The sequence below is a fragment of the Electrophorus electricus genome, chromosome 15, assembly GCF_041902795.1.
Source record: "Electrophorus electricus isolate QZ-2024a chromosome 15, ASM4190279v1, whole genome shotgun sequence".
NCBI lineage: Eukaryota > Metazoa > Chordata > Actinopteri > Gymnotiformes > Gymnotidae > Electrophorus > Electrophorus electricus.
Genome location: NC_137511.1, coordinates 4,215,647 through 4,243,642, shown reverse-complemented (window position 1 = coordinate 4,243,642; position 27,996 = coordinate 4,215,647). Strand labels below are relative to the sequence as shown.

The 27,996-nt window shown below is 41.7% G+C and overlaps 1 protein-coding gene across 1 annotated transcript; it reads right to left on the bottom strand.

Moving 5' to 3' along the window:
• Position 1: 1 nt before the first annotated feature.
• Positions 2–27,930, bottom strand: skap1 (src kinase associated phosphoprotein 1). The gene is made up of 12 exons (XM_027006024.3): positions 27,734–27,930; positions 26,744–26,849; positions 25,811–25,836; positions 25,443–25,559; positions 13,134–13,214; positions 12,955–13,038; positions 12,711–12,835; positions 12,147–12,210; positions 11,019–11,249; positions 9,389–9,442; positions 9,150–9,259; positions 2–391 (listed from the first exon to the last, which is right to left on the bottom strand). Exons 1-12 carry the CDS (start codon positions 27,771–27,773, stop codon positions 299–301), a joined length of 1,131 nt encoding a protein of 376 aa, XP_026861825.1. The 5' UTR covers positions 27,774–27,930; the 3' UTR covers positions 2–298.
• Positions 27,931–27,996: the final 66 nt, after the last annotated feature.

Genomic DNA, 27,996 nt, shown 5'->3' with positions numbered 1-27,996 from the left:
CTGGGAGAACTTTGACTACCGCATTTGCTACTGTGTAGTAACTTAGAGGTTTTCATTACAAACCAGCACAGAAAAATATAATACATCTTCAATTTATTGCTAGCTGTATATGTAGCATAACATATGTTAAATAGCCTGCAAATGTATTGAAATTGTTGTGATGTAATATGACAAGAAACAACAGTCATAAATCTTTGTCCTGAATTTGGTGTTAAGATGCCTAAAGATTGACCAGTGTCGGTCTCTGGCTTTGGTAGGATAAATTACTGTAAAATCTGCGTTATATATTTTTAATGGCTCAAATAATGTATGCAGGGTGTAAGAACTCTTTGGGAACGATGCCAACTGTGCCCTCCAGCTCTCCGACCCACCAGCCATAGATGTTATACTCCTAGGCAGGAAAAGAGGTAGAGATATGGAAGACAAATATAAAAAATTAAATTAAAAAAATGGAAACATGGAAAACAATGCCACAAATGTTTTGGAATAATTTGATATTGTGTACTGATTTGTTCCATTTTGGGTGATAAGTACTGGGACCAATAAATTAAAACCAGTTACAATTGTATAAAAGTTATTTTTGCTCTTATCTTTTATGCACAATAACTACTATCGGATCTGTAATCCATTGTCATCTTCAGGCATCTGCTTTGGGTACTCATAAATCAAAAACATGTGGAGAGCTGAAAGAAAAGGCAGCAATTCATCCTCAAAACATCAGAAAGTAGTTTTTCTCCTTACTTGCATGTTGAAATTGCATACCTTTACAACAGGAATACCAAAACTGTCTGTATCAGGGCTTCAAAAAGCAGGGGCAACTCAGAAAAAAATGCCAATATTTGCCAAATAAAATTACCCATTAAATTCTAATCATAAGGCAGAAGGAGAAAGTTGCTTGGCTTGGCTTTTTAAATATTTGATTGGATTCATGTTTTTGGGGAGGCAAAGGAATCTCCTAACCACAACTATGCATCCAGCTGTTGTCCTTCCCAACAGTTCATCACCTGAACTTCCCCCGACTATTACAGTGAGAAATAGAATGGCATTCCTTATTGCTATCATTTTCTACACACTGTATTTTCCACTGCTGCCGCTGTCCCCCTACACTCTGTGTGTTGTCCACTGCTGCCGCTGTCCCCCTACACTCTGTGTTGTCCACTGCTGCCGCTGTCCCCTTACACTCTGTGTGTTGTCCACTGCTGCCGCTGTCCCCCTACACTCTGTGTTGTCCACTGCTGCCGCTGTCCCCTTACACTCTGTGTGTTGTCCACTGCTGCCGCTGTCCCCCTACACTCTGTGTGTTGTCCACTGCTGCCGCTGTCCCCCTACACTCTGTGTTGTCCACTGCTGCCGCTGTCCCCTTACACTCTGTGTGTTGTCCACTGCTGCCGCTGTCCCCCTACACTCTGTGTTGTCCACTGCTGCCGCTGTCCCCTTACACTCTGTGTGTTGTCCACTGCTGCCGCTGTCCCCCTACACTCTGTGTTGTCCACTGCTGCCGCTGTCCCCTTACACTCTGTGTGTTGTCCACTGCTGCCGCTGTCCCCCTACACTCTGTGTGTTGTCCACTGCTGCCGCTGTCCCCTTACACTCTGTGTGTTGTCCACTGCTGCCGCTGTCCCCCTACACTCTGTGTTGTCCACTGCTGCCGCTGTCCCCTTACACTCTGTGTGTTGTCCACTGCTGCCGCTGTCCCCCTACACTCTGTGTGTTGTCCACTGCTGCCGCTGTCCCCTTACACTCTGTGTGTTGTCCACTGCTGCCGCTGTCCCCCTACACTCTGTGTTGTCCACTGCTGCCGCTGTCCCCTTACACTCTGTGTGTTGTCCACTGCTGCCGCTGTCCCCCTACACTCTGTGTGTTGTCCACTGCTGCCGCTGTCCCCTTACACTCTGTGTGTTGTCCACTGCTGCCGCTGTACCCGTAAACGCTGTGTGTTGCCCACTGATGCTGCTGTCACCCAACGCACTGTGTTGTCCATTGACGCTGCTGTGCTCCTACACAGTGTTCACAATCTGACTTGCGACATGCAAAATATACATTGGACATAATGTCTGAGGCAGGCAGTATAGCAGAGCACATGTAGGCAGTGCTTTTACTAGAAATGACAGTGCTTTTAGTAGAAACTAGAAAGGAATTTCCTTTCTAGCTTCTATTAAAAGCACTGTCATTTCCTTTCTCTTAAAAAACAATCAGCATTCACCCATGCATTTCCGAAGGTCTGAAATGTCAGTTCTGAAATTTCCTGGCAGAAAAAAACTCCATTCCTTGACGAGATATGTGTATTTTGCACCTTATGCAAGAAGAAAAGTGGAAAAAGACAAGTACGGAGATGTTAAGATGGAGCCTTAAGTACTTCACTTTGCCGGCCATGACACCTCTGGGAAGGTTCTGATCAAAGCAGCTCTATCCCCTAATTAGTTTTGGCTCAAAACTCATCATTACTTTAGCTAAGCAATTTCTCTGTTCAGTTATTAATCAGACACCAGCCAGCCAGCGGTCATGGCACTTATGAGCAACTAGTGGAGAGCGCGCCAGACCTAGTCTTTGACAAATAGACCCGGGCCAAGGCCGTATTATCAATGAGACGGCTGCAGAACGCTGAGACGGAGCAGCGGCGAGTGACCGGAGTGTTTAAAGTGCTTTAGTATTCCAAAAGCACACGCTGTACATTTAGAAGCGACGAAGCTGTCATCCGTCCAGCGGCTGCAGAAGCGAGTGGGAAGTAATTAGCATCTCCGCACGCACAGCACTGCGAGCCTAATGTAGTCCTCAGCCCGTGCAGACGAGCTGCTCTAATGATGTCATGAGGAATGAATTCCGAGCGGGGGAAGAATGTAATGGGGCCGCAAGCATCCGCATCGCCATTACACGTGAACTTGAGGGTTTTGTATCAGTCTCCATCCAGTGTTGATTTAGTGTGCGTGAGAGACAGCGAGGAGCAGAAGAGCGAGGAGAAAAGGGCAAAAACACTACAGATAATCTCCCACTTGATATGAAAGTAATGTCACCTTTTCCATTAACAAATATGCTTCTTAAAGGTATGATTATTGATGTTCCCATTTCACTGCAGTTCTGAATTACATTTGCAGTAAAAAGGCATATGCAAATCAAAGCATGCCACTCCTATAGCAGTTTCTGATTAAGGAGAAACCGCGAACGGCAACAGAGCTACCAACACACAATGCATGACAGTGAAGATTAACTGCATTCCTGTGACAGCTGAGTTTTCGCAATCACTTCATTCATCTTTCCTTGTTTATTGCAATTTTGCCATGTTCCTGTTAGCAGATTCTGCACATCCAAAACTCACAGACATCTAAGAACACGTTTTTTTGTTGTTGGTGGTGGTGGAGGTGGGGGGGGGGGGGTTGCATAAGAAACAGATTAAATGAGCTGGACCTATCTCAGTTTGAATTCGCTAATAATGCTATAACGGTTCAAATTCCAACTCACACTAACAGACATTGTAAATGCCAGTTGAAGACCATTACTAAATCGCTTACAGCAACTCTTCTCAGTGAAAGCACCAGTACAGGTGTGTTCCACAGTGACCCCTTTGCAGACAGCCGCTAGCTGAGGCTGTAAAACCACTGTGCGTGCCCCAGAGGGCAGACCGTGCAACTAAAACCGCACGGCGTTGCCTCTGACCTCCGCATGACTCCCTTTTCCGAGACGGGTGGGGTTGGCACGGAGGGCTGCCGAGAGTGGGTGTTGCCATGACAACACCTGCAGTCTGCAGTGTGCCACCGATATCATTTATTTCTCACCCGGGTTTGGAGGGGGTAGTCTGACGCTGGTATTCAAATGGCTCCATCACTCTCAGGCAGCTGGGGGACACACTGGCAGCTAATGATGCCTTCAAGAGATGTGGCTTAACTGGAGAATGTCATATGGCCTGTGACAGGGCGAAGACTGGCTCATGTCTATTAAAAAAGACAGCAGTGGTGATGTTGTGCAACCAAATACCGACATTGCCCCCCACATGCTCCCCTAGCTTTGTTCTTGCCCACATTCTAAAGCTTCCTTCTTCACGTTTTAATCATTCACCTTATTCACTTTCTCCCGCTTAAGCCTCACATATTTTTTCCCTTCTCCGTTGCTCACAGCAGTACACACCTTCGTACACCCCCCCCCCCCCCCCCCGACCCTCTGCAGAGGCAGCAGAGATGCTAATAAGAATGAGACATGAGTCCTGTGCCGCGGGCCACCAGCTGACTGAGGTAGGCCTTGGGAGTGATGGAGCGCAGGAAGTCTCTCATTGCCCCACCGCTGAACCCACCGCTTGGGTCTCGCTGCTCCCCTCCCCTCCTCTGAGCCCTCCTCCCTCCTCCTTTTTCTTTCACCATCATTGCACTGGAGTGTATCAGCAGTATACTCGTGTGCGCACACGCAGCTGTGGGGTATTTCTGGTTGATATTGCAAAGAAGCATGAACACAAGGCCATGTTCTTCATCAGTAAGGGCGAACAAGAACAAACTAAATATGAGCATGCTGTGGTGGCAACCTTGTGCCTACAGACATCCATCACATAATTACATCCTGATCGATGCATCAGTAATCAATGCTTGTCATTTATGCTTGGCTTTAATTACAGGAAGACGAGCACTTCAGCGTAGTCGTTTTGGAGGTGTAGATGGCATTTACACCCACCGATAGGAAACGAGTGAAGGAAAGATGCATCTTTAGGATAAAACCCTTAATCTTGACAATCCATCACTGGACTGGGTCTGTGGCTGCAGAGAGTGTGAGATGATGACCAAAACTGTGGAAGAGCAAATAAACTAGCTGCCGCAGTAAAAGTACGCTGGGGATTACTGATGGCTCTTTAACTTAATAGGCATTTAAAGTGGATTGTGTATGCTGCTGAGTGCCTGTAATGATGGCTGTTTACGTGGCCTCTCATTTATAATAATTAGGCAGAGCAGGAGGGGGCAGCCGCCATGCAGTTCTGGACTATTGGCTTAGTCTGAATAATGACCTACTGTAGTTGACCGGGAGATGACCGTTGCCTCCTGCGTGACCCCAGCGCCCCAGACTCACCCCCCCACTGAGTCCGCGGGTAAATAGAATGCTCAATGTGTCTGTGTAGCGCCTTGGTGTCTATTGCAGTGATGGAGGCAGGTTTTAGAGATGTGAGTGTGTGGGAGGGGAGTGCAAGAAAAGGCGAGAAAAGGGTGTGGGTTAGACACAAGGGCTTTGAGCTGGGTCTCTGTCTCTCACTTTTAGCTTTCGCTCCCTTTTATTGTACCCTTCGCCTTTGCTTCAGGCATTCTCTCTGAGAGTGACCCACCAGGTACAATGGCAGCTCGGGCTTTCTGAACCTTGCGAGGATATGACACCCGTGTAGGGAAATTGTCTCGCACACTGTTGATGAGAACTGCCTAAAACATCATGTATGTGTTGTCTGTATCTGTAAACTCTTTGTGCAGTGAGACTTAGGAGCATGATTCATCAGCTTGCATGTTTCATATGTTAACCAGTATGCCTGGAGATAGTGCAAGTTTCTCTGATTTGTATGTCTTTTAAGTGAAATAACATTGGCCACAAATTTCAAGAGGATAAAGAAAAGGTAAGTCTGGCCCTTTTATTCATTATAAATCAGCCCCCCATTTATTTTTTAAAAAGTAGAAGAAATGGATCCCGCGAGTCTCTTGAAAAAAATGTGCAACGCTTAGCCAGAAGGTGTCAGCAGTGTCCACAGCCTTGCATAGTGAGCTGGTGTGCTTTGGGCAGCTGATAGCTTACGGCCGTTTGATAACTGTCTAGACCAACGTCCCAACTTGCTTTACGACTCCTTTAGGTGGGCCCCGTGGCGGGAGAGTTGTGGGTACAGCGCATGCTCAGAAAAGGCCAGCGAAGCCCAAGAGTGAGAGCTGTTACTGGGCTTGCATGTTAAAAGGCTCCTGGAGAAGTTTGGCATCGTCAGAGCCGTAAATCTCTTCGCTTTGCATTGCAGGATTTTTTTAACGGGATTCTACTGGGAATTCAGGCATGTGTTGGGCCTGACCTCCAGTGGCATGTACTTTGAAACTGGGGACATAAATTAGAATCCAGGAATGCAGGTTGGGGAAAGAACATGGTTGAGAGGTGATGTCAGTGGGGCCATATTCACTTTGTAACTGGGCACCTTCTTTAAAATGTGCCAAAAATTAAAAATTTAATTAAAAAAAAAAAGATCCAACGAAACAAACAACAAAAAAAAACTAAAACTAAAATAATAAAAACTAAAAGTAAAATCATGTTAAAAATGTCACAAGTATTTAAAGTAAGGCAATGTCATAAAGAAAATCGGTGCAAGAATATGATGCAAGAAGAAATATCTTTTTTATCAGGAATCAAACTACCATTAAGTTTCATAATCAACACTAGGACAAATAAACAAATATAGCGTGAGTGGATTTCAAAGGGAGCGAGATGTGATTAGTGTGGGGAGCATAACAGCTCCGAACATCTTGCTCTCTTGCAATCACTCGCTCCCCAGCTATGAGGATTGAGGGCGAGTGCGTAACGCTGCCAGATGGATGTTAGTATTAGTCGCTATTTCATGTTGGAGCGTAGCGAGCAGCGAGGCGGCGCCGCCGAGCAGGGGCCGAGATGGGAGGAGAGGGAGCCGCTAGTGCGAGAGCTCGGGGCCTCTTACTGCCAGGCTGCTGCTAGCAAAGCGCAGAGGCTGCGCAAAATTAACTCCGCCGAATTAATCAGGTCAAGACGGAAAATGAAGCTAGGCTTCAGACGAGCGAGCAAGCGTCGCAGCTCGCCGCGTTTATTTATTTTGCCACTGCTGGCGTTTCGCGCTCGTATTCTTTACGACACCGAAGTGCTGCAATACAGAGCCCGCGCCTAAGCAGACCCTGATAACACCGACCGTTCCGCTACTAAAGACGCGCACACGCACACGCACACGCACACACACTCAAGGCAGATACGTAGCCTATGCCGCAGAGAAGCATTTGTAGGCTTCTGTAAGCTGTGGATTGGTAAGAGCTGTTGAGAAACCTTTTTAAAATCTGCATGGTCTGTTAAGCTGCAAGCCCGGGGACTCCGCTGCCGTGACGGTCCTCTCTGCCCCTTTGATTTGCTACTTGTCGGCATTCAGTCATAGCGCTGCTTTAAAAACCTGTTGGTTAGCACCATTGATTTAGCACTTTACACGTCTTTATCACCTTGTAATTATGCTCAGTGTTGACACAAATACACTCGGCCTCCCGTGCACGCCTCTGGCCAACAGAATTTATGTGCTCTTATTTTATGACCGCTGCTTTATGAGTGAGACTGTTAGAGGTAGGGTTGAGTTCTAGCCAGTGGCTCATATTTTATTTGATGAGGTCAATGGTCCAGGGAAGCACCCGTACAATAAAAGCAGAAGCACTGCTTTGTCTCAAATGATGTAGAGGAGCAAACATCTATGGAGCTAATGAATGGCGCAATAATCAAAATATTGACTCCAGTCATTCGGTTCTTTATAATATCACCATCAATAATCAATTATTTCAATTTTGATCCGTGATTGGAATTAAATGGAGAACGCAGTAAATCTACATGAATTAGTACATTTACAAAGGCAGAATAAATGAAGGCACACTTCAACGAAGAAGGTTCCATAAATAAGGTTGACTATAAATAAAACATCGTATGTACTGGGACCGACAATAAATTAAAATGGATGGCAGGAGGTTTACTTATGTTCAGCCTCTATTTTATAGTAATACCAGGTAAGCCTCAGATAGCAAGTAAAATGTAATTTTTTTTTCAGTTTTGTAAATGTTGAGTCATAAAGTATCACTGTGCTACTAATTGTGTCATTGTTATATTAACCACTAATTCTGCTCAGTTACCTTTGACATAATTCAAAGGTCCTATAATATACAATAAGAGAATTTTAGGCTTTAAAAAAACGTTTTTAAAATGCCCTGTATACATTTGTAGATAACATTGACTTAGTTGGGAGTCAAAGACAAAATGAAAGCACATTGATTTCTGGCTGAACATCTGAGACAGCTAGACTGAATGCTGAATGCTGTTGAGCCTTTCTTCTTGTAAGACACAGGAGGTATAGATTTAAAGAAGAGGGTGAGACAGTAAACACTCAGGCTGCAGGAGGCACTAAATAAAGAAGCATGCATGACTGAGCACTCGATTCTCCGTGATACAACCACATAATGAATTACCGGCCCATTACTGAGAGTCCTGCCACTGAGTGTACTCCAGTGACTACATACACCCAAAAAGGCATCATCACAACACAGCATCAATATAAGGCCAGAGAGGGACTGAATGCGCACAAAGCCCATGCTCTCAGGCATAGTAATCTCTGAGAACTATTGTTCTGTGAATTCTGTGCATTTAAATGCACCTCTATGCCAGCTTTCATTGTTAGCTTCAATTTCTGGTTTATGTCACAGTTTCTATTGCATGTTTGAGGAGAAAAATCATGTTAGATAGACATGAAAAGGTTTTTGTCATATTTTGGAGTTTGACAATGGATCATCATGTCCATATATTTTATAACTAAATTTCTTGACATTGAAAACACGTGAACACTGATTAAAAGCAAACTCTCTTGTGTTTATTTAATAAACTCTAAATATATTTCATGCTGTGTAATGTACAAATAATGATTTTTATTTAATTTAAAATATTAATTAATTCAGTTTTCTTTAATGTGTCAAATATATGTAAAAAGTATTAAAACCAGGCAAAGGCAAAATCATTTTTCACAAGCAATTTTGTGCATTTGAAAAACAAAATGTCAGTAAAAAATATAATGCATATACATTCTGCCTTTCTTTGATGAACTATGAAGAAGAATATATTTGCATAATATACTGACACAGGTTTCCTAAAATATAGTCCATAAAACGTAAGAGAAAAGAAGTGCGTGGAGGGCTACAGATGATGTGCCATATGGCTCATAGTATATTAATCACTATTCGTGTGGACAGATAGATTAAGATAAAGAAAACCAAATCAAATGAATGTGCTTCTAATTGTTCAACAAAACAGTCAGAGACAGATCAATTGTGCACACACCTGAAAACTGAGCTATCAGAGACATGAAGAGAGCAAGATATATAGCCAGAGCGAGAGTAAAAGGGGGAGAATACACACACACTCAAGCATGTGCTTGCATGCATGCGTTTACTGACCTTGCTTAGAATGTAGATGAGGTCTCCTCTACGAAAGCTGAGTTCATCAGGCCCCTCTGCTTCACAGTCCCACAGACCTTGGTAGTAATTGGCATAGTGGGACGATGATTCTGACGACAAAAGACACAGAGGCTTGCCCACTTTAGTATACATGTAGGAAACAATGTCATACCTTGACCAAGGAGGTTTTCCATATGCACGCGAGCAGTTCCAGCGAGATGAGGGAAACTGACTCCCACCTGGTTTTTGGCTCCTCTCACTGCCCTCCTCAGAGTGGTCCGAGAAGTCATCCTCTAAAAGAGCCCAGGAGTTCAGAGGAAACAAATGAGAGAAGAGCATGAGAACTGCACTTAAAGAGAAAATGGCCCCTTGGCCCTGCTTAAATGTAACACTCCTATTCTTTCATCTCTTCAGTCTATTAAGTCAATTAAATTTCTTGAACAGCCTATTGCATTTGTGCCAACTGCCAGAAGCCCCTCTCCAGCCTGTAATATAGGTATTATATAACAAGAGTGGAATTAACAGAAAAGCTCAACTTTTTTACACAACGGGTAGGTGCCATTTTGGATGTGGCCGTTGGTGTGTCAGGGCAGACATGGCATTGATTCAGGGTGTGGCACCTCCCGGTCTGTGAAGTGACAGTGATAGCCTTGCTCTTTGGCTCCCACATCCATCCTGACCCTGTCAGCCTGCCGATAAAACCGCCACACAGCAACCCTATACTTCCCACGACACAGGCTAGGCCGCTGCTTCCAGGAACCGTGGAAAAAAGCTAAAATAAATAACTACTGTAAACCTGCCTTGAGGTTCCTGCCCACTCATGACAATGCTTAACAGCTAAACATGGTTCTTTTCTAAGTCTTTTCTTCTTTTTTTTTAAATTTACTGTAAAATAAAATTAGTAGTGTTTGGCATACTTTTGTACAGTTAGCAAGGCATGACCTGTGTAATGGTCCATATAATGGTTTGTGTAATGGAGTTCAAATCCAGTTATACTAACTTATCACTGAGATAGCCAAATTCGGCATGAGTTTACCATGCGATCTTACTGGGAGAGAGTCTCACAGCCACCCACATGCAGGGAGGGAGATAGATTCTGTATCAATTAGATTCTGTTTTCCACTCAATAAAGCAACTAATATAGCTAAGATAAGCCTCCTGTGTCCTTTCTCTGGAATGTACATTGTAATTCACTTGTGTTCTGTTCTTTGTTGGTATAAAAAAAACAGTATGAGGAAAGTACTTTATTCACCCCCTGCTGTGCTTAGTTCCTTCTAAATATGTATCCATATAAGACGTATCCTTTTATGGCAAAAAAAAACATTTTTGATTAGCTAAAGCCTCAGCACTCAAACACTTGTTTGTCCTTTTAAACGTGCTCAGCGTTTTTTTTTTTAACTCAAAAAGTCAGAGACGAACAGGAGGAGGATGAGTGAGATGGATTGAGGGTGGGAGAGTGAGAAAGATGGTCATCTGACCCACCATCTGTGGCCAGCTCAGCTCCATCACACGCATGGCTGAGAAAGGTGAAAATGACAGCAGTCAAGACTGATGTGTTTCTGCTAAGTGCTCTCAGGCCGTTGCTCTCATCTCGGGGCCCCGGATCTTGATGTATCCGTCCGGCTTCATCGCCTGACACTGGCTGTGACACTGGGAGATAGCCTTTCAGCTATCCACCTCATCTTCCTTACTCAAATAAAGGTGTATACAGACCTTACGGCTTTGCTTTTCAGCCTTATATTGCAATATCAGTGTTCTATTAAGCAAGCAACAGCATTGCTGAAGCTAATCTGTGTTTTTCGGGATAATTCAGCTAATTGGTGGAGTTGGAAGGATTAATACATAAATACTGTGATTTTTTTCTTATACCTGGCAGTACTTCATAAATGTCCTCTTCCTCCTCCACCTCTTCCTCTGCAGCAGCTACTATTCTGGTTTTCCTCTTCTCTTGACCACTAAGGGCAGGTGTCGGGGCATCTGCAGAGGCTGGGCCAGGGCGCAGGGGTGGAGTGGTGGCTCTCTCGATATCATCGTATGTCTCTTCTTCCTCCCCCTCCACTTCCTCCTCATCCTCAAAGGGAATGAAGTTGGAGCTGAGGTCTACATTTGGGAAGAGGAGCCAGAAACAAAGCAATGTACCCTCATAGCAAAATGACAGGACAAATATTAGCATGCTAATTCTATAGACAGAAAAAAAAGGTTTTAAGAATGTTTAAACCATTAACAGTTCTGCACATTAAATAATTCATTTATTGGATAAAAAAAGAAATTCACTTGTCATGACTGGTAGAACTATACAACATGCTAAAGATGTATTATTTTATGACAGTGTATTATTTTTTAAAATATGATGAGTTCAATGTAAATTGTATTTAATTCTGTAGATTATTATTTTATGGTGCCATAGGGTGGGGAGGGGGAGTGTAAACAATCTTTGGAGTGTTCATTACTTCCCGCAACTCAAATGCTCACAGCGAGCCCATTTTAGAGCAGCAGGCATGCTGCAGATCTGTCTCAGATTGAGCAGCAGCCTGATTGCAGGTGACTGAGCTCTGTAACATGGGCTGTTGCATCCTCGCTGCCTGGTTGCCAAGCAGGGCCAGATCAATGCCCCTGAAGAATGGCCGGGGTGCATCCCAATCAATTTCCCGTAAAGAGCACTGCGCTACGCGGAAGAGGAGGCCGAGCAAGGCGCGTGCCACTCGGCAGCTGCGTGACGTGCCGCATGAGGAGGTCTATCCTGTGGCTGATTGGCTGAGCCCAAAAAAAATGGGTATTTATATGAATGCATAGAAAGTCCAAAGCATATCCCATCCCAGCTGCTGACTTTGTATGGTTGTGTAGATCAGAAAGCCACAACGGTTTGGGTGCTGCTAAGTAAAATTGTTCAGTACAATAGAGCTGTTTCAAACACAGTGTTTCATACTATGTGTTTCATACTGTGTGTTTGCATGTCATATGCAGAGATGATTTCTAAATGCACTGCATGTAACATACCCTTTAAGACAAAATTGATCTGGTCCACCCATTCCCTGGCCTCATGAGGGCTGCTGGCAGTGAACTGCAGAGAAAAGCCATCAGCTCTGAGTTGGGCGCTATGCTCAGTGAAAACAAGCATTCTTCATTATAATGATACAAACACCACTCTGAGCAACCACAGCAATGAGTCAAAAAGCAACATGAAACATGTGTGTGCGTCTGTGTGTGTGTGTGTGTGTGTGTGTGTGTGTACGTGTATGTATGTATGTGTCCGTGTCTATATTTGTGTGTGCCTTTGTGTGTATTTGTGTGGGTGTGACGATGAGTGTTTATGTGAATTTTCAGCTCACAAATGTCTAAAAAATGAAAGGGCAAAAATGATTTTGTTTTCTTATTGAGGTTAGGGTTAGGTTAATGGCTTGGCTTAGAAAATCTTTACTATATACAGGTATGTATATTCATTTATATTTATATATATATATATATATATATATATATATATATATATATATATATATATATATATATATATATATATATATATATATATATAGTGTGTGTGTGGGTGTGTGTTCAAAGGACCTGGAAAGAACGTCTTCTAGGAGCAGTTATCTCGAAACAGCAGTTTTTCTTGGAGTCTTTGCGCAAGTTGGGCACCAGCTCTGCACTGTAGCCATTGATATAAAAAGAGTCTTTCTGCTGCTTGTCTGGAATTAGAACGACTTAAAGTCAAAGTGACCACACACATCTATGAATATTACAGCATCAAACTAAAACAATTCAACTGATTTTGGTTCATTTTCTCATGTTAGCTGAATGAACAAACCTTTTTCACTCCCGAAGTAGTAGAATATAGTATTGTTCAGGACACACCATCTCTTTTGCCACTCCATACTAAAAAAACTATGATCTTGTAAAAGAATGAAAACAACAAATTAACATTAAGCAGATTCCACACATTCTATTATAAAATAAGATCAATATTTGATTTTCCTATAGTCATACCACGCCTTTTCTTTTCCAGATAGCCTTGCTTAAGGATGTTACTCAGGTCTTGTACTGCAACGGTGGGAATCTCTCCAAAATCTGTTTGATTAAAAAATAAACACAAATGTAAAACATGGAATGCTATTTTTACTTACTACTGTGTAATAGCTATTCACTGTTCATTAATAGTTCACTATTGAACTATTAATGAAATCGTGCATAATTTTCTAATATAGGTAGGCATGGTGTCAGATCTGTAACCACAGTTATCACCCAGTTGAAGGTCAGCAGAGGCCTGCCAAGCAGAAGTAAGGCCATATAAATACACCCCATAAACACATGTCAGAGATTTTACTGCAGCTTTGAGAAAAACACAGGCCAACACATTTCCTGTAGTTTACGCTGGTCCAGCAGTTCAGAAATACCTAGAGCAGGATTAACGTGACTGGCATGATTAACGTTACATGTCACATCATATCTGAATCTCAGCTGAGCCCCACTTCCAATATTCCGATCGTATTCCCAATATCTAGATCTCAGTAAGTATATTTGAGTTGAAGGCATTGATTTGTTCTGTTTTGCTTGCAATAGCAGACTAACATTTATATTGGCCCTGAGACATATTTATAGTGTAAGTCATGTTGTCTAGGGCAGGGCACCAGGGCACCAAGGCACAGCAGGAGTGCCACTCTGTGAACAGGGCCAAAAGGCTGAAATTCCCCCTGTCATCAGCTTTCATCAGCTATGAGCCCCACAGGCCGCAGAGTTATGCTGGACAGGTGGGCCTCTGAGTTAAGCGCCAGACTGATTTAAAGCCCATTTATACATGTTCAAATGCCACTTAGTCCACTGATGACAGTAGATATGACTTTTTGAACTGAGATTGTTATCTGAGCAACTACTCAGCAAAGAATATACAGACGTTCCATCATCATGATTAACACTTGTGGCATCTTGAATGGAGTCCCGGACCTTGTAATGCGGAAGGCCTCCAGTAGTTCCGCTGTCAAAATTAGGGATCTTCATAACATCACCATGACAGCTCCCTGCCAACGTGAACATTACATCAACCCTATAAGCTTGTGGTGATGGCAGGGTGACAAGCCATGTTCACTATTTCCATAAATAAACTTCGACTCATTTAGGTCATCAAATCAAATACTGACGCAACAGCCACAAAAGCTACCCTTGTTTGACACCGCCGCATGAAAAACGTTTCTGCTTGCTGTGTTTTTAAGACGGATGAGAATGCAGTTGCCTGACCCTCACGTGATCTCAGGCACCTCCACACACTCACATATTAGCCTGTTCTATTCACACAGCAACATCGATGTCGTCATAAATATAACTGCAATACATGCTGTTTGTCATGGGCCTCTTGATATATCAACTCCAAAATGAGCCCTTAGTCCACTAAATGATCCATCCACCACTCTGTTAATTTTTTTCCTCTTGCTCCTACGTTCCAACACCTTTTAATCCCCTCATCCATCTACACTCCCTTCTCTTCATTTATCTAAGAGGTCAAGCCCTGTTAATAGTTCAGAGGAAATAGAATAAACAGAAGTAAGGTGAGAATGGCTAAAAATGAGCTGACACCGAGGACTCTCTCATCTTCACACACCTTCTGACTCATGACAGAGTTCAGAGTGACCTGCGTTTACAGTGGCACCCTGTTTCTTGAGCACCAGCTGAAAGATCTGAAGGAGAGGCCTACAGCCATCATAGGTTAGCAACCTTTCAAAATCTACAAGCAGCGACTGCGGAGGGCTACCACGTTCCATTATTCTTCCACAGGGTAGCAGTGTAACCTAAAATTTCACCTTCAGAAAAAAAAAACAGAAAAAAACCCCACACTGTTCTATTCCTGATCCCACCCCTCCATAGAAGATTCTGATTGGTTAAACACAGTATTCAACCTCAGCCTCCTCTTCTTAGCAAACCAATAGGAGCTGAAATGTGTGTAAATATCGCACAACAAAGAACTGACAGTGCCAACATTGTTGGAAAAGAACGAATGCCAGTGATGGGTTCCTTATACTTTCTTTCTACGGCTTCTTGGTTTTCTAAATGCAAAAGAAAAATACAAAAAACAAACTTTCCCAAAAAAGCTTCAAAAGATACACAAACCATGATTTTCCTCTGCAGAATTAAGTAATAAGCCTTCATAAAAAATGCAAATTAAATTCATCATGGTGACTCATATTTTCATTTTAGCTATAAATTGCATTTTTAATTATTCAGAACAGTGTGGTTTTGTAATTTTCTCCACTAGCATTCCTCTCTTTTAATTAGCATTGTGCTTATCATTTCCACTTAAATGTGCTAAGGGTGTCTATGAATATTTCAGCACCTTCCATCACTGCTCTGAGCAGCCCTGCATCACAGCAAGACATGGATGTTTTCTCCATTCAATTATTTGAAAATAAAACCACATCACAATACATTAGTGTGATTTTTGAAATGACTATCTGTGGCCCTTTTAAGTACATGCATCAAACTCTCTTAAAATTGATAACACACAGATTACTTAACCTCAGATTAAAGGATGCTTGGGACAAAGATAGCCAATGATGGCCTAAAGACTACAATACTCTGTAAAACTATTAATAAAAAAACTAGTGAAGGTTTTTTAAAGAATGAAACATTTCCCAACCAGCATAAGATCCAGGTCTAAGATTTGAAGTGCTTATTTGTTTGTTTGTTCGTTCGCGGACTCGTAAACAGAGCCCCACGCCGAGGAGGAGAGTAGGGAGATAGGAGCGGGAGCGAGACAAAGCTAATGACTTTCCCCCGGGCTCTCTCTGCTGCTGGCAGAGACGGCAGCGTGATGCATGGCACCACCGCTGCTCCGTGGCAGGCAAGATTGGTGGGGGCCGAGGCAGTGAGTGGGCTGCACATGGCGGCGTTCGTCAGTGCCACGGCAGCGGTGGAGCCGGGAGCTAAGAGGTGGAGGCTTGGGCGGAGGCGGGGGCGGAGGCGGGCTGTGCCACGAGAGCAGCATGGTGGGGCCCTCGAGTGCCACATCGCAGCCTGTCACTCTGGCCGTGGCACGGGGCGCAATCAGAGCTCTAGGCCACGTCCTCCCCGGCGCTCCGTTACCTGACAGCCACGCTGCACTACAGAAACTCATTCGGCACATCTGCTCATGAAAACAGAAGTCAAGAAGCAGTCAGTATCGAAGCCAGATATGATGAGTAGTGACAAAAAAAGGCGTACATTTGTGAAATATAATAATTTAGGGGTGTGTAACAATATACCAACCAATAAAATAAGGGTTATTTGGTACAGCTATGATGTGCACGAACAGAGTGGATCTAAGCTGTAAATTCAGCAGCCCTCCCTCATCTACCTATTATTATGCTTTCAGCATGGTGTTATGGGCTTAGTGGTTGATCATGCTATAAAACTGAGATTGATGTTATTGTGGCCTGAGGGAGTTAATATTCTGTGCCATTATTTTCTACTTCAGTTTGGCTACAAGTCAGTCAGGAGGGTGGATTGAATCAGTGACAGGGAGTGATAGGTATGAATGTATATGCTACATATGTGGCAAGAATTACACTGTGATACTTTACAAAGATTTCCTAGTTAAAACAGGCAAAGACTGTCCCACAGTGATCAAACACGCAATAAGACGGCAGCAGGCAAAAGAAAATGGAGCATATTTGTGGGAGCAAGTTAATAAAGACAACAGAGACAAGATGCATCGCGGTGCAGGGAAACATTACAGGCTGTATTACTGTTACGGCTGTGTAGGCTGTAATACTGTCCGATTACTAGAAACCTCAGCAGGTGGTTCCTCAATAAGAACCACCATGAGATGTGCAAACCAGTGCAAATGTCTGATGGAAGGGCAAGCTGCAGCCTTCGGGGCTTCCTGGGTGGTCCAGTCCATACACAACACACACACAACACACATCTCTTTCAAACTTGCCCATCAACTTGAAAAATCGTTAACTCATGCTTAAAAAAAAACAGTGCATTCTGGTCGCAGGTGCACAATTATTTTCATTTAAACATATCGGGCACAATCACCTCAATCTATAAAACAGACTTGCTCTGTGAGACACGCAGAATAAATCAGGACCCCCCTATGAGATGAGCCAGGCAGGTATATGATTAGATCCACATGGAGAATGTAACCTTTATAAATCCCACACTACGAGCTGGCTCTCAGGGAGGCCAGATAGCCCTGCCAGGCTGCCGGCCTTTCTGTGTGTCATCCAACTGCGCGCAAGCAAGTGGGGCCAGAGGATGACCTCAGGTTGAACTCTCCCGATGAGGTGAAACAGAAGGCGTTGGGGTCCCCAGGGGCCATCACGGAGGCTGGGGAGGAATGCTGATCGGGGAGAGAGTTGAGTGGAATTGCTGTACTCTCCTGCACTGCACTTGATTAGGAAAAAGGATCCACTCAAGGCAGGCTTAAACAGCCCCTCCCCCCAAGCCAATCCTCAAACTGCATACAGCAAAGGGCAAATTGACACATTTTTCCTCATTAAAGGCAAAGCAGTGGTCCCTGTGTATTGCTTCCACAGCACACATCGGCAGTGGGGCCATGGACACAGAGAGAGAGAGAGAGAGAGAGAGAGAGAGAGAGAGAGAGAGAGAGAGAGAGAGAGAGAGACAGACAGAGAGAGAAAGACAGACAGAGAGAGAGGAATAAAACAATGTGGAAATCAATGAAGCTATTTCAGTTCCTTCAGTTTTACACACCAACTAGGGCTGATATCTTTTAATTGCAAAAAGTTCATTATTTCCACATTATTTCATGTGGAGTCCAGAGCTTAACAACGTTCTGTCGAATCCCTTCTAAAGGCTGCAGTGGGGTAGGGTTAGCCTCATGGGTTACCAGGGAAACACTGTAGAGTGCCAGAATCACTGCTATATTTCCCCCACTGCCTTTAAACAACCAAATAAGGGCAGACTTTGTTGCACCGCTTTGGAGAGGCAATAGAAAAAGTGCCTTTGTGAAGAGCCTAGGCTGTGTAAATTTCACTACCATGCATTATGACATCAATTCAAAAGTTTAACTGCACCTACTATAACCCCATGGTGGCAGACAGAAGCTCACAAGTGACAAACTCTGCCCCACTACAGATAAAAAGAGACATGGAAAACTGTGAAAACTTAACAGCACTCTGATCTATTATTAAATATCCAGCAGGAATTTGTTTCTGACCAAGGATTAACTGTAAGAACAACTGTGTTTTTGATAAATACGCCTTTCTTCTTAAAATTAAAGTTTGCAACACATCTAATATGGAACATAAACTGCGACTGCAGTGTGAAATGTAACTGTAAAGTTAGTTTTGTGTTGGTACACAAATATAAACAAAAACGTTGTTAGGAAGCTTAAAGAATTTAAGTGCAAAGATTTGTTTTTGTTTGAAGATAAGTTCAAAAGATAAGTTCCAGTCACAAAAGGCATAAATATAGTAGTCTCTTTTCCACAACTACATGTGCATGCCTGTTCATTTTTATAATGTGTCTCTTATTAACGGGATCATGCTAAAATAAAATGAAATAAATAAAACAAAATTACTTTAAAATTAATTGCATTCGAAGATTAGAACTGATTTGAAGATTATACAGAAATAACCCAAACTTTTGTATGTCAGTTGTTTGTTTTTTAGGTATTTCCTAATTTAAATGAATAACAGTTAATGTGCAAATTTTTAGTATTTTTGAGTATTTCTTTTTTTGTTTGTTTTCCCTGTGTTTTGATTTATGTGTATAAAATAGATTATGCCTACAGACACGTGTCGGTTGTCCGAAGAAGGTAAATAAAGACGCGTGATAATCGGCATAAATCAGAAAAGGAATGTGACAGGAGTTGTAAAGTTTGACGTGCTCGTTAACGTTCCGCATTTGAACGTTCAGGAGCCACATTTATGATTTTAGATTGGGTCCATGGAGGGTATTACCACGGGCCTGCTATTTACACGCTGGAAGGTAATCGGCCCTATAACAATAGCATAATAATGATAATAATAATAGGCCTATACATTTTTTCATGCTTTAAACAACCAAAATCAAATAATGAAAGCAAGTTAGTATATATATATATATATATATATATATATATATATATATATATATATATATATATATATATATATATATATATATATATATATATATATATATATATATAAATGTTGATTAGGCTATGCAAACTCTCCTGTAATAAAGTAAACTTGAATTTTGTCGCGTGTCCTCTGTCATTACAAAGAAAGCGAACAAGCTAGTGTATATGTGAATTATAACTGACAGTCTATAGCTTACAGGCACTAAAAAACTCAAATACAAAGACAAATAGGCTATCTCAACAAAAAGACAAAAAACTCAATAATAGGCTTAAGTCTTTTCATGCGCTCACAGTGTACAGCGTTAATTTTAAAACAGTCAGGATTCTGTTAGAAAAGTACAAAAAATAGTTGTAGCTGTAAACGCTGGTTTAAGTATCAGTACAGTATCAGTACAGCGTAAGATAAGAAACATATAGTTTGTCTTGTAATTCACTTTTTAGTTCTGTTTTAATTTTTTGTTGTTGTTTAATCGTCTCTAATCGTTTCTATGTTTTTTGATATAGCATTTTTCTCAATGTACCAAATTATTCTTGTAGACCCGTATAGATTATTTTATTCGTATAACTTTGAAATAGCCTTTTTTTCTTACGTAGTTTCAGAACGTCTAGAAAGCATTTCTATAAAACCATTCCGAATAAAGTAACAGGCCAAACTCATCTAGGAGACAAAGTCAAATATTGTCCAAACTCTGCTGTCCTAAAGGCTGTAGTCAGGACAGTAGGTATAATTATAGACTTGGCTGCTGCTCGGTGCACGACGCGGTAGCTATACTGCTAACTAATTCACCGAATGAGTCTACTGGATATGAACTTAAAGAACTTTATCAGCCCTGCATTCTTTTTTTAAGTCGTGCTCTAGTAAAAATGCAAAGTGACCTATTTTTTGTATCTTGGATGAATTGGATTTTATTTATTTCAAGTGCAAATATTAAAGTGAGTTTTCCACTTGTGCTGTTCTGCGAAAATGAAGGAAGACAGGGGAAGTTCCACTGAAGTGTTTGTATTGGCGGTACTTGGCCATGGCTGGACAGCAGCCAGGCACTCTCACACTATAAAGAATGACTCTTCGGTAAAGGCGCATGCCGTGACATCGTGGTCACCTTTCATTCCTGGCCGCTTTTGGTGCCTTTTGTCCCTCTTGATCGCAGGGCTAATCACGTGATCCAGTGGTCACTGTCTATTTTGTTCCAAAGGTTGTCTCTTTCTGCTAACTAAACCTAATAAATATACCAAAATACGTGTAACCTAGACATTCCTAGATAATTCCAATAAATCTACAACACTGCTACTGTGTGCCTTAACACTATTACCAACCGAAAAAATCACTGATGCAGCAGGCAATGTTCTTGTCAGAGGAGTTTGTTCAGAGAAATTTGTGAAGAAAGCAACATTGTCATGCATTAGTAAACAAATGAATTCTTTTTAAAATAGTTATTAGTGATTTAAAAAAAAAACATAGTCATTCATTTAAACAAATTTGTTAGAATAAAATAGTCAACCAGAAAATTTTTAGAGTATATAGATTGAGTGCATAAAAGAGCACAAAAAGGTTTTTAAAAAACTCACAGTTAATCTCCACTGCAAAACCATAATGGACCAGCTCAGCAGTTATAGTGAGTGCCAAAATGACATTGAGCTAAAACTCAAACCAGACCCTGAGAGAACACTGGAACAGAAGGCCTTTCTGGTGTGCACAGACACACACACCTCCACGGTCTTCATTTATTTCCCTAAGAAAGCATCAGGCCACCTGGGCCTTGCACACAAACTTCATCAATCTTTAGAAATGGAATCCAGTGGAGAGAAAAATCAAATTCTCATTTACAAGATGGGAAAGGGGGTGTGCACAGACAGTACAGCTGACAGTTTACATTTGTTTACATTTGATAGTTTACCTTGTATACTATAAGCCCACAAAAGAAAGAAAACATCACAAAAATGGATGGAAATTACAGTAAAATGTGTTTTCAGATTTGCACAGTGAGAGGCTAATAAAAATACTACCACTGCAGCCACAGTAAAAGTCCTCATGTTGGTAAATGTGTGGGAAGAAAAAGCAATAAGACTGCAAAATTGTTGGTAAGACTGTATTGTTGGTGTGTGTGTGTGTGTGTGTGTGTGTGTGTGTGTGTGTGTGTGTGTGTGTGTGTGTGTGTGTGTGTGAGTGAGAGAGAGAGAGAAAGAGAGAGAGAGAGAGAGAGAGAGAGAGAGAGAGAGACTGTGTATTTGAGTGAGTGAGAAAGAGAGTGCATGAGAGAGAAAAGAGAGAACAAAAGAGTTAGAGGAAGAGAGAGGCAGAAAGTGAAGGAAATAAAAAAGGGGAAAGTGTAAGAGAGTGAGAGAGAGTGAGAGAGAGAGAGAGAGAAAGCGAGAAAGAGAGAGAGAGAGAGAGAGAGAGAGAGAGAGAGTGAGAGAGAGAGACAAAGCGAGAAAGAGAGAGAGAGAGAGAAAGCGAGAAAGAGAGAGAGAGAGAGAGAGAGAGAAATATCCAGATTTCAAGCAGCACAGAAGCCTTCTGGGAGTGGAGTGAACTTTTGAACTTATGTGGCAGTGATGCACTTAGAATGCTTGAGTCTTCAAATGTGTTTCAGTGTTCGATTCATTAATGTGAAGGGAAAGAGAGGGTGGGAAATAGCAGGAAAAGCAGAAGAGCTGGAGTCCCTGCTGCAGCAGCCATTTACCCAACCTAGCAGATATCCTGCCAACACATTGCCATATTGCTCAACATGCAAATAAGAATGATGGAAGTATAACCATGACATGGAAGGATCAATGGATGAATTGAAAATGGATAGATGGGTGAAAGCAGAGATGGAAATTTCAGTAGTGAAATTTTCCTGTCAAGCAAATTATCCTTTCCTAAGGAAACTTCATTTGACCTGTGCTGTTGCCATAGGAGTGGAGGTCATTAATGCCGTCACAGACAGAGTTCAGACAGGTCATAAAGTGACCAGCTCAACACCCACAGGTCAAAAGTTCACAGGAGGGAGGAAGCTCCACTCAAAGACTAGAAACATACCAGGATGGGCTTGGACCTTAGGGTTCAGCAGTCTGAACCAAAACACCGAAACTCCAAGCCAACCTGCAGCCCACAGTGTATAGACAGCACCCACTGGGGTCATTTTAGCAGTCAACAGTCCTCTAGTGCAGATCCATGACATGGCATGGAATATGTATATTTAGAACCAGAGAGGCAGGTTGGGATCTGGAAGCAGTAAAATAATAATAATGAAAATAACAGATTCATATGCACGTTTACATACACACACTAACCATTCACTTTAGTCTTACAGATAAAAAGTTGATTGGTAAGCTAAGAACATCATTGATGAAACCTCTTTTCAACTCTCCTGGGATTAATTACAATAATCAATTCAATAACAAACACACCCATTAATTTGGGCCCTGTAATCCTCTGACAAAATCAAATTTACATCTTGATCTAATTTAAGGTAAAGATTCCACAGAGCTGCGAGTCCTTTCCTACCCTCTGATTGGTTTCTTCAGCTGTGCTGTAGGACCACTGTGCACTGAGATAACAGCAATGGAAGCAGCTTTTGTTTCAAAGCATAAATCAGTCAGTTGAGCACAAAGGGGTCCAGGCCATGTGCAGAGGCTGATACCACCCAGGCACCTCAGCACATGCACACCCCGCAACCTGCCACACTGTACACACTGTGTTTGCCATATACTAACTCAAAGAGGTAAGGGAATAACACAGAACTCATCCTTAGAGAACAGAATGACGAAAACATACGTTTAAAAAAAAACTAAATATATATTTTTTCTTTTATTCTTTCATTTTTCATTTAGATTTGTGTCATTTCTTAAACCCACCACTCATGTTTAAGATATAAAAATCCTATAGTGCGAACATGTGCCAGTTTCTTTTTGTCTTAAACTTGGCCAGGCTGAAAATCTCCTGTGTCACAGGACTCCTCGCAGCCTGTAGGACTGCTGTCATCCAGACAGGGCTGTGGAGAGGCGGCAGGCGAGGCCAGGTCAATTGCGCGGTCTGCGGGTGAAACGCAGTTCACATTACCATACAGACAGGGGCCCTGACAATGGAGCGCCCATCTGTTCCTGTCAACCATAACAAATCTGGTGTCAGGCTCCTCTCTGGAGATGAGGAGGCAGTCCTCGCTAAATGAAATAACACTGGCTCCGCCCACCAGCCAGCCAGGCAAGCGCTCTGCTTCCTCCTCAAACAAACATCCAAGTGACATCACTGAAGCGCTGAAGGAGGAAGAACTAAATGTCTGAACTATATTTACAATGAACCATGATAGACTCACTCTGAATATGTCAATTTGGGAGGTATTCAACTTATTCAACTTGGGTTAGTGGCTGATTCCGTTATATAAAGCATATTATATTTATGCTTTAATCAAACCAAGAAAAAGGAAAGACGTGGTTTATTTCCTCAGTTCTCAGCATGGAATTTCCTTATTGAGGACATATAGTAAATGAGTGAAACTGAATATTGAAAAGACAACAACATCCTACATTTAAGTGAATAAACACAATTTCCATAACTGTATTCCTTTCCGTTGTTTAATTTCCTAATATTCTGATATGTTTCCCAAAGGTCTCGATGTGAGATTCCCTGTTGGTGAACTAAACATGAACTCTGAACTGCACTTGCCCCCTCTGGTCATTACGTTTATTAAAAGAGTGACATGATATGAATCCCCATCCAAGTTACTCCCCTTTCACTAACACTGCTTTTTTCTGCAGTCATATCAAAAGAACACACACAGTCTTGACACTTTTGTTCCTAAATTATAAAGATGCTAAATAAATGTAGTTGTTGGAGAAAAAAAAGTTCTGAACCCTGTGATAGTGGGATGTTCACAGTTTCATTCTAGGGCACAAAGCAATATTTTTAAGTAGAGATTAATGTGACCTTTCAGGCTTCTCACTGATTTCTTCTGAGAGACATGGAGACCAACATTATACTTTCTCATATCCTTTCTCTGGTGAAATCAAAAGCTGTTTAAAAATGGTGAGCAGTATTTGTCATTTCTAGACAAGTGTGAGCACAAAATTAGTTTAAAATGATTTGTTTTAAGCAGACAACATATTTTAAACTGGCCAAGCAAATGGAATTGCAATCTCTTCCCTCCTCTAAAAAGAGCCTGTGATGGCAGATGACTGATCAGGGGAGCGAGGGCCTAGACACAGCCCCTCAGGTACAGGGTTGTGTTTCAGGCCCAGCTGGGAAGAGAGTGACTAGGGATGATGATCAGTCATGGCTCTGGCCTGCAGCAACAGCTAGTGCAGCCTCTGTGTAAACTGGGTTCTGGCCGCAAGGAGATACACGGTTTTCTAGCTTCCTTTCCATCATTTCTCCATGTGTCACTCGCTAGAACCTTCCCCTGATGCACCTCAAATTTTCTTTCAGTGATTTTTCTTCCTATATTTTTCAACTTGTGAAAGTGTTCCCTCTTTCTCAGAAAGAACGACATGAATATTGCAATCATAAGTATGCCCACAGGCAAACAACAAAGGCATACAACCGGGAAGCCCCACCAGCACTCAGACAACTCAGCCAAATGGAAGACTTCAATGACAGCAAATCAATTTTCTTATCACTAGAGGGCGCTCGTCATCCCTTTTCTGCTGAAGCCATCCCAGCCAGCAGCGACAACTCCCAGCCCCCACCCCACATCTCCTTCTCCGTATCCTACTGGCATTCAGCACAGGCGTGGGAATCCACTAGAGGGTGATCTGTTACCAAACACCTCCACCACACTATACTTAATCATTACTCTGCCCAATAAACCCCCAACATCCTTCAAAGATAGTGTTCCCCAATGTGCTAAAGAGGCTAGGTACATCTTGCACATATACTCTATAAGCTGATTTCATTTACAGGTTATCTACACATATCTATGTCAGATGTCATTTGAGCGCTATACAGAAAGTCTAAAGTTATATCATAACCTTTAACTTGACCTGTTTACTGGGAAATGCAGGACACATTCAGTTTAAATATCTGCTACTGTAGCTACAGTTTTGATAGTGTATGCTCTACACAAACACTATCACTGGACATTTTTGAGATGTCACTGAAGCATTACAGGAGGTGAAATCTTTTAGGTGTACACTTTCATCTTGAGGTCCAGATATAAACACTAGGGAGGATGATATTTGGATAATCACTGGGCTTTAGTGCAAGAATGGGGACCAACTCTAACATCATAGCCAAATGGAAACACAATGTGAGAACTCACATTCAGGCGCAGCATCCTCTTGGTAGTCCGAAGCAACAGACAGGTCATCAGAATGTGCAGACCGCCCCAGGCTAGAGCTGCGGTTGTCGTCTGAACTGTCCTCGTTCCTAAACTCAGCTGAGAGATGGACAACAGCACAAGAGCACAGACCATTTGGAAAGTGAGAATGACACATATGGAGATTAATGGTGGAAGTTAAAAAAATGTGCATGAACAAGGGACTACTCAGATCAGGAAGACTTTCTGATGGTACTGAGTGAACAAGCCAGCACTGGCATGTAATCAGGGTGAATTATCCATCTATGAATAGCCACTAGAACAAAATGCCATTACACAAACAACAAGTAAAATAACAAGCGCTAACTTACATCTGTAGGGAAATTCCTGTGGATTTCTGAAAAACAAGACAGAATATGATTGGATTTGAATAATTAAAAGAGATCATGAGAAGATAAATTGATAAAATCGTCATCTGCCTTGTCACCAAATACAAAATTACTAAATTAAACATTTCTTAAGTAGACTGGATCAAAAAGGTATGTAGGTGTGATTACAATAATCTAATAATAATACAATAATCTGTTTTTATTTTTTGCATTTTATTTGAGAAAAGAAACACCAGAGGAGGGCTTTTGGAAATTCCTGTTTAGAAACAACATCAACAAGAGCTAAAAATGTCAGCCAGTGAATGAATTCCTTATGTTTGATTTGAAACACTTCCCCAACTACACACAGCTTTGTGTCATACACTCACTAGTGTAAATGCTAAGATGGGGCTCAGTTGACTTTGGTCTATAATGCGCTGTGTTCAAACAATGAGAATTATTGCGTAGGCTGTGGAATTCTGCTTTGCACTACACTAGAAGCAGTACAATGCTTCCTCTGCTGCACGAAAGACCAAATTTGAGCACTGCATGCCACAAAACCACAATGAAAACCATACTGGCACAGCAATGATGCATTCTCCATCACTGCGTGAAGAACAATAAGAAATGAACTTCCTGTCTTATCATCTAACATGTTTCTTTGTACTGTTAGTAAGAACAGTGACATTTCTCCAAAGATAACAGGTCACTGAAAAAGTTTATTTTCTATTAATTTTCAAATAAAATTGTTTTAATCAGTTTGATTTATTTCTAATTAATTAGTAGTGTTATTCAAAACAAAAAACAACAACAACAGACATGGATTATATATGGCTTTTTCACCTTTTTAGTTACTATAAAAATTGCTTGAAATATATAATTATATGATTCATAACACAAGACCAGTCGAATTATTAATGCAACAGAAGCTCCTACTTATTGTGAACAACTCGAAAGTTGTTCAGAAGTATGTCCCTTGTTTCACGAGCATGCCTACTCAGGTTCTCATCCTGTAGAATGCTTGAGACAAACAGTTCACAATCTGAAAAAGATTATTCACACACACACACACACACACACACCATCATGTTACCTATAGTCCTACCACCAATTTTATAAACAATTTTATAGTTTTTTTTCCACACACGGACAGAGTGAGAGAGAGAGAGAGAGAGAGAGAGAGAGAGAGAGAGAGAGAGAGAGAGAGAGAGAGAGAGAAACAGAGAGGGAAACAGAGGGAGAGGACGCAAAATTAAACAGCTCAAGTGTCATAGTGAAATATTTTCCACACTAAATGATGTCCTGAAAATATGCAAAAGCTCTCCAAAAGATCAAGTTGTGAAGATTGGTTAATGCAAATGTTACAAATGTCAGCATGTGCAACTGACAGTGGCTTCCTTTGTGTCTGGATGAATAAGATCCCTTATAGATGATCACAGTGTACCAAACATTTTCATCTGGGATAGTCAGAAAACTGTAATAACAACACCAGAATAGTTGTTACATACTGCTCTACACACAGTTGCAGTAAATACAACATAGGAGGTCAGAACGGTTTCTTAAGGCACCTGTCAGTGAGACGATTTTAACGGTAAATGGCTACGCTGCAGCTAATGAACAATAGCTAAAGATGAAGATACGAAGAAGAATCAGAGAGCAGCTTCACAAAGTAATGAATGCAACATTCAAAAATTACATTTTGTTCTGCAGACCAAATTTGTTTTAGACTAACAAGATGACCATGTTTTCAAGCACCACAATTCATTGTTAATTAGGGTTTAAATCATAGCTATAGTTGAAAAAGTCCTAACAGTAATAATACTACTAATAGTAATACTAGTAATACTTTGTAGGTAAATATCTGCCTTGTTGAACTCTCAAAGACACATTCTAAAACTACACTGCTAATGTGACGTGAACCAGTACCTTCTAGAAGTCTTCTGATGTCTTCAGAAATCGTGCCCATTACTGAATGGAAGATTCCACTGAAAATGTCTGGTCCTGTTTTAACTGTTCTGGTTGTAGAGCTCCAAGAATGAAAATGTTTTCTACAAAATGTACCACCTTGCTGATACTAGTAGCGAGGCAGGTGCGAACCTCACAGACAGAGCATGTGAGGAAGAGCACAGCTCTTTGAATGTGGTTATGAAACTGAAAGTAGATTTTTAAACAAATATGGTGAAAGGTCA

What these genes read in the sequence shown, in the direction of transcription:
- skap1 (XM_027006024.3), bottom strand. Translation starts at nt 27,773, where the DNA reads ATGGGCACGATTTCTGAAGACATCAGAAGACTTCTAGAAG. An exon ending in CTACTTCGGGAGTGAAAAAG is followed by an intron (nt 12,836 to 12,954) that starts GTTTGTTCATTC and finishes TTCTAATTCCAG; the next exon opens with ACAAGCAGCAGAAAGACTCT. An exon ending in GATCAATTTTGTCTTAAAGG is followed by an intron (nt 11,250 to 12,146) that starts GTATGTTACATG and finishes TCCCAAATGTAG; the next exon opens with ACCTCAGCTCCAACTTCATT.